At 40.9% G+C, this 6,880-nt stretch overlaps 1 protein-coding gene across 1 annotated transcript; it reads right to left on the bottom strand.

Moving 5' to 3' along the window:
* Positions 1-3,382: 3,382 nt before the first annotated feature.
* On the bottom strand, positions 3,383-3,796 carry LOC125381105 (mucin-22-like). Its single transcript, XM_048397322.1, has one exon. It carries the CDS (start codon positions 3,794-3,796, stop codon positions 3,383-3,385), a length of 414 nt encoding a protein of 137 aa, XP_048253279.1.
* Positions 3,797-6,880: the final 3,084 nt, after the last annotated feature.

Below are 6,880 nucleotides of genomic sequence, written 5' to 3'. Positions count from 1 at the left end.
CTGCTCATATTGTTGGTAATATATTTCCTGTGAAATATGCGCGGTAGAGAACGTTAGTAACACCAAAGTTAATACTGCTCATATTGTTGCGAAGACATTTTCTTTGAAATATGCGCGGTCGAGAACGTATGATAACACCCAGGTTAATACAGCTCATATTGTTGGGAATAAATTCCCTGTGAAATATGCGCGGTCGAGAACGTATGATAACACGCAGGTTAATACAACTCATATTGTTGGTGATAAATTCCCTGTGAAATATGCGCGGTCGAGAACGTAGGATAACACCCAGGTTAATACAGCTCATATTGTTGGGAATATATTTACTGTGAAATATTCGCTGTCGAGAACGTATGATAACATCAGGGTTAATACAGCTCATATTGATGGTGATAAATTCCCTGTGAAATATGCGCGGTCGAGAACGTATGATAACATCAAGGTTAATACAGCTCATATTGATGGTGATAAATTTCCTGTGAAACATGCGCGGTCGAGAACGTATGGTAACACCAAGGTTAGTACAGCTAATATTGTCGGTAAAACCTATCCTGTGAGTGAGTGAGTGAGTGAGTGAGTATTGTTTAACGCCGCTTTTAGCAATATTCCAGCAATATCACGGCGGGGGACACCAGAAATGGGCTTCACACATTGTACCCATGTCGGGAATCGAACCCGGGTCTTCGGCGTAACGAACGAACGCTTTAACCACTAGGCTACCCGACCGCCCCCTATCCTGTGAAACATGCGCGGTCGAGAACGTATGGTAACACCAAGGTTAATACAGCTCATATTGTTGGGAATACCTATCCTGTGAAACATGCGCGGTCGAGAACGTATGGTAACACCAAGGTTAATACATCTCATATTGTTGGGAATACCTATCCTTTGAAACATGCGCGGTCGAGAACGTATGGTAACACCAAGGTTAATACAGCTCATATTGTTGGGAATACTTATCCTGTGAAACATGCGCGGTCGAGAACGTATGGTAACACCAAGGTTAATACAGCTCATATTGTTGGGAATACCTATCCTTTGAAACATGCGCGGTCGAGAACGTATGGTAACACCAAGGTTAATACAGCTCATATTGTTGGGAATACTTATCCTGTGAAACATGCGCGGTCGAGAACGTATGGTAACACCAAGGTTAATACAGCTCATATTGTTGGGAATACTTATCCTGTGAAATATGCGCGGTCGAGGCAACAACACCAAGATTTATACAGTTCATAATGCGCTGTTCTACATTCGTACGCTTCATGGCAGCGTAAGCACTGAATCAAAATGTTATGTTATGTTAAGTTTAAGACTATGAAATAAATCTTATATTTGTATGACACATGACAATGTGTAGGGATTACAACGTCTGGCTTTATTGATTACCAGTTTTCGTTGTTTCTGATATTGGTTTTGCTGGCTATACCGACAGTCAGCTATACCATTTAGCACTGTGTACATCTGACCGCTCTAAAAACACGATCAACCATCTTTTCAGAGGAGCAAGCTGACACAATTTCATCATTTTCGGCCGCTCTACAAAAGAAATGGAAGTGCCACCATCAACAGCGCCGGGATATCTCACACTTTTGGAGAGCAGAGTTGCATCCCATGTGCACACTAAAAAGCTATGATTATGGGTTCGAATCCGGTTCGGGCCGATTAAGTTTCTAGGTTTGTCAGCACCATACCCGTGCTCGTGGGTTTCATCGAAGTGGTAAACGTCTGAGACCTGCATCACTTCGGGCTTTCCTTCATTTAGCTAACGACATGATATAATTGGAATACTGTTAAAACGGCGTCAAACCCAACTCCTTCACTCACAGGTAACGTATCAAAAATCGTTTCCTTGCATATTAAAGACCCTTCTCTGAAATATTATGACCTCTCAAAATATAGTAACGGACTCAAATAATTGTTTCCAAAAACACACTACTACTACTACTACTTCTACTACTACTACTACTACTACTACTACTACTTCGGCGTGCGATTGGGTAGTCAAGTGGTTTCTTGCTTTCAAAATTCCTTGTTTAATTACCCACATGGGTACAATGTGTGAAGCCCATTTCTGGTATAGCCCGCCGTGATATTGCTAGATTATTTCAAAAGCAGCGTTAAAAATCCAGTTGACTCACTGACTCGTTCACTACTACCAAGTAAGGAATCGTTTCTAGGTCTGGAAAAGTTTAGCAATGAAACCGTTGTCAACAAAATACACCTTAACAGTGCTACTATACAGTGTGTGAACGTCCTGCTGGATACAGCTGGAGCAGCTGAAATTGTGAAATTATTTCGAGATATACAAAGTTTGAGGCAACGAGGGAGATTGTGGGCGATGAAGACAATAATGTATATTAATCAAGGTCGTGAACAACAGTCACAAAACAAACACGATGCCCTTTCTATTCCTACCAAGTTTTGATAATGCAATGACACATTGCTGGGTTTTCCGACGCTCCATATGGTATTTAGGGCAAATTTAGTGGGGGGAGTAGGCACAGAAACCACCTAGGATGGCATTCAAAGTGGAATCTAAAGTATGAAAAAATAAGAACTGAAATATTTGAGATATTCTAGAAATAGGAGAGCCCTCCTTAAATTTAATAACATTTATTTTAGAACGTCTGATAATTTTAGCGATTTACCGAGACAGGAAAAATATATAAGGACTAGTTACGTAGACTTCATAAGACAATTACCCCTGTATTTTGAAGATTTTGGCATTCCATGCTCAGATTCCATCTAATTTTGTTCATGACATGTAACCTGCTGTGTCAAAATTGAATTTGTTTCTCCGTTTATCTCTGCTTCTGCATTCCTGTTGCTAAATGGATCAGTCTTTGTAGGACGATAGGCGACCACTGACAAGCCCACCATTCACGGCCATGATAAAACTGGCGCTGGTTTAACACAAAGGGTCTTTGCAAGAGAGAATTGTTACGTGGATTGTTAGATCGTATCTTGAATGACACTTGCAATATTAACAAGTATATAGACAAGGGCATGACCTCACTGTAAGATTGGCATTTTTGGGGTGTTTTTATGTAATATTTGAAATCTCTATTTATATAATGATTCATATGTTCAATGCAAGGACCTATGACATCACTCCTATTGGTTCATACTGGTATCACGTTATAAAAACAAGCAGATAACCCACACCCACATTTCCACCTTTCAAGGGTGGGTACTGATAATCTGGTGCAAAGGCAAATTCATATATTGTTGGCTTCCTGGACATATAGTTCAAGGAATCGTGACAAAATGATAACAAATTCGAAAGAAACCATCGTATTATTTCAATGCCTGTAAGATGGCTGGCATATTTATATGATGTGTCCTTTATCCACCAGGTCATCCGCATGTCTTTCTTTGTTCAGCCTCTTGTGCCAGATTTGTCCGTTGGTGGTCCTCGACATTCTGTGGTCTGAATGTGTTCGTCCCACGCTGTACCTGTCAAATGGTTGTCTTCTGATCTCCTACTTGTCATCTGGTTGCCATGTGATCTCCTGCTTGTCATCTGGTTGCCCTGTGATCTCCTACTGGTCGCTTGATTGGCCTGTGATATCCGACTTGTCACCTGGTTGCCCTGTGATATCCGACTTGTCACCTGGTTGCCCTGTGATATCTGACTTGTCATCTGGTTGCCCTGTGATCTCCGACTTGTCATCTGGTTGCCATGTGATGTCCTACTTGTCGTCTGGTTGTCCTGTGATCTCCTGCTTGCTTCTTGGTTGCCCTGTGATCTCCTGCTTGCTTCTTGGTTGCCCTGTGATCTCCTATTTGTCATCTGTCTTTTTAATATCCTACTCTTCACCTCGTCATACCATATGGATGTAGTTTGGTCCCTTGGGGGTCGCTCGGTTGTCCTGGGTTTCAAGCTACACCTTTGTTGTCCTCTGGTTCCAAGTTGTATCTTTGATGTCCCTGGTTCCAAGTTGTATCTTTGTTGTTCCTATGCTTCCAACTTGCGTCTTGGTTGTCCTCTGGTTCTACGTTGTACCTTGGTTGTCCCTGGTTCCAAGTTGTATCTTTGTTGTCCGTGGTTCCAAGTTGTATCTTTGTTGTTCCTATTCTTCCAACTTGCGTCTTGGTTGTCCTCTGGTTCTACGTTGTACCTTGGTTGTCCTCTGGTTCCAAGTTGTATCTTTGTTGTCCGTGGTTCCAAGTTGTATCTTTATTGTTCCTATGCTTCCAACTTGCTTCTTGGTTGTCCTCTGGTTCTACGTTGTACCTTGGTTGTCCCTGGTTCCAAGTTGTATCTTTGTTGTCCGTGGTTCCAAGTTGTATCTTTGTTGTCCGTGGTTCCAAGTTGTATCTTTATTGTTCCTATGCTTCCAACTTGCTTCTTGGTTGTCCTCTGGTTCTACGTTGTACCTTGGTTGTCCGTGGTTCCAAGTTGTATCTTTGTTGTCCGTGGTTCCAAGTTGTATCTTTGTTGTTCCTATGCTTCCAACTTGCGTCTTGGTTGTCCTCTGGTTCTACGTTGTACCTTGGTTGTCCCTGGTTCCAAGTTGTATCTTTGTTGTCCGTGGTTCCAAGTTGTATCTTTGTTGTTCCTATGCTTCCAACTTGCGTCTTGGTTGTCCTCTGGTTCTACGTTGTACCTTGGTTGTCCCTGGTTCCAAGTTGTATCTTTGTTGTCCGTGGTTCCAAGTTGTATCTTTGTTGTTCCTATGCTTCCAACTTGCGTCTTGGTTGTCCTCTGGTTCTACGTTGTACCTTGGTTGTCCCTGGTTCCAAGTTGTATCTTTGTTGTCCGTGGTTCCAAGTTGTATCTTTGTTGTTCCTATGCTTCCAACTTGCGTCTTGGTTGTCCTCTGGTTCTACGTTGTACCTTGGTTGTCCTCTGGTTCTACGTTGTACCTTAGTTGTCCTCTGGTTCTACGTTGTACCTTGGTTGTCATGCGTTCTATGTTGTATCTTAGTTGCCCTCTACTTCCCAAGTAAAGCTCTAGTCGCCTACAAGAAACTTACACGTCTCCTAGTACCGTCTAGTTCCACTGTTCCCCGTGTTAATCTGACGCCTGGAGTCCAGCCTGCACTTATCTTGCCATCTTAAGGAAATCAAGTCACAATACTGCGTTTCGTCTTCTCTCAGCTAGAAGAGTAACACGATTGTAAAGATTGAATGTGTCATCTCAATGTGAATACCCTTAATCCGAAAAGAGGTGAATAATACACATCGACGTGGCAGTCTCCAGATTGTTGTGTTGATTTCAGACAAAAGTTCCATAGCCAGCTTTATATAATTCCAATATAGCGATCTCTTCGAAAACTTACCCGCTTACACAAATCAATGTTATTTATGTGATAGTGGTGATGATATATTAGAATAAAAGCCTTCACGGTACCCACGGAATATAAAAATATGTTTTTCTTTCACCACTTTCCCACACGATATAAACTTAACGAAAAGCTTCATTCTTTGATCCACGGGCCATCTGTCACTAAATGTGGCGACCATAGATATTGTTACATCATTATCTTCAAATCTCAGGACAAGTTGTCAAAAATGACAGTGTCATCTGAAGTGTATTGAGAAATCAATACGTGAAATGCTGGACTTCCTCATAGATAACACCTGTGTGAAATGTGGGTATAGGACATCTAGGCACCAGTCATCCTCCCCTCCACCCTGATATATTTATACATATGAATGAGAATTTCTGCTCCGACTGGCAAATTACAAGCAAGGGAATTTGACCAAGAAGTCCAGTAATGGCGATGATCTGCTATCGTTGAATAAGAGTCCAATAGTCCCTTCCCTTCGATTCATTTACCCACCTGAAATAGAAATACAAGAGACCAGTGCATCCGTCTCATCTGTTTCATATTTAAATCTCTGCATAAAGATTCAGAGTGGCAAAAACTTTGCACACGAGGGATTACTTCAACTTTCCAACAGTCAACTTTCCCTTCAAGACAAGCAATATTTCCGCAGCTCCAGCCTTTGGTATCTTCGATCATTTCTCAATTTTTGAGGTACAATCGAGCATGCTCTTTCTGCGAAGGTTTTAAAAGAGCGTTGTACGACTCAGTAGTCAAGGCCTTAGTCAGCTTTTAATAACTTTCATAGTAGACATGTGGAGGACATATCCAAATTTGACGCATCGGTCAAACTCTTGCTTTAATGTTTGATGTCATTAACTATTTTGACTTGTACCATATGTCCCCATGTCTCATCAGGTCAACAATTGTTTTGCCTTTGAATGTGTTTGTGACGGTTGCCACCGGTGAGGCAGGATACATTCATCACCTGATTTCATCACCATTTGGAAGTGGCTCATAAACACATGCATATGATATAGCGGGTTTCTATGAAACAATGAAGATTTCTTACGATTATGAAAAGGTACATCTTTAAATTATTTACACAAATACGCCTCGATCTCTAAAATAACTAAATAGTTTGACAACTGTAGAACACCTGATTTACGACCATGAACGCGACGTGACATAAACGTTTGAGCACCTAATCCACGACAACACAAGCTGTACATCGGACAACATTAACGTTTCAAAACTGTGTGACATGGGGAATCGGATGTAATAAATATTGCACTTGTGAGAAGTTCTAACGATAAACCCCTAAACATCAAAGTTATAAAACATGTCAAACAAACTATTTGACCAATTTATTTCTAATTACTGTATTTGAAATTTAATTTTTTGTCCGACTTAATGCTAATACAGTATATAAATCGGAATTTTGCGTCATTTTGTATCATTTGATCAATGTCAATTGCGTAATGAATATTAAGACTGGACTCATGATACATCCACTGTGAAATGTCTCTCTGATTATAACAATGATTACGTCTTATAAATATGAGGTTAATAATTACATTCAAATTACAAGCCGCCATATTAA

Source organism: Haliotis rufescens, unplaced genomic scaffold (assembly GCF_023055435.1).
Source record: "Haliotis rufescens isolate VD_foot unplaced genomic scaffold, xgHalRufe1.0.p SCAF_17, whole genome shotgun sequence".
NCBI lineage: Eukaryota > Metazoa > Mollusca > Gastropoda > Lepetellida > Haliotidae > Haliotis > Haliotis rufescens.
The sequence above is the reverse complement of the archived record's forward strand: the minus strand, read 5'-3'. Positions and strand labels throughout refer to the sequence as shown.

Excerpts from the sequence above, each read along its gene's own strand:
- LOC125381105 (XM_048397322.1), bottom strand. The coding sequence starts at position 3,796 with ATGACAAATAGGAGATCACAGGGCAACCAAGAAGCAAGCAGGAGATCA.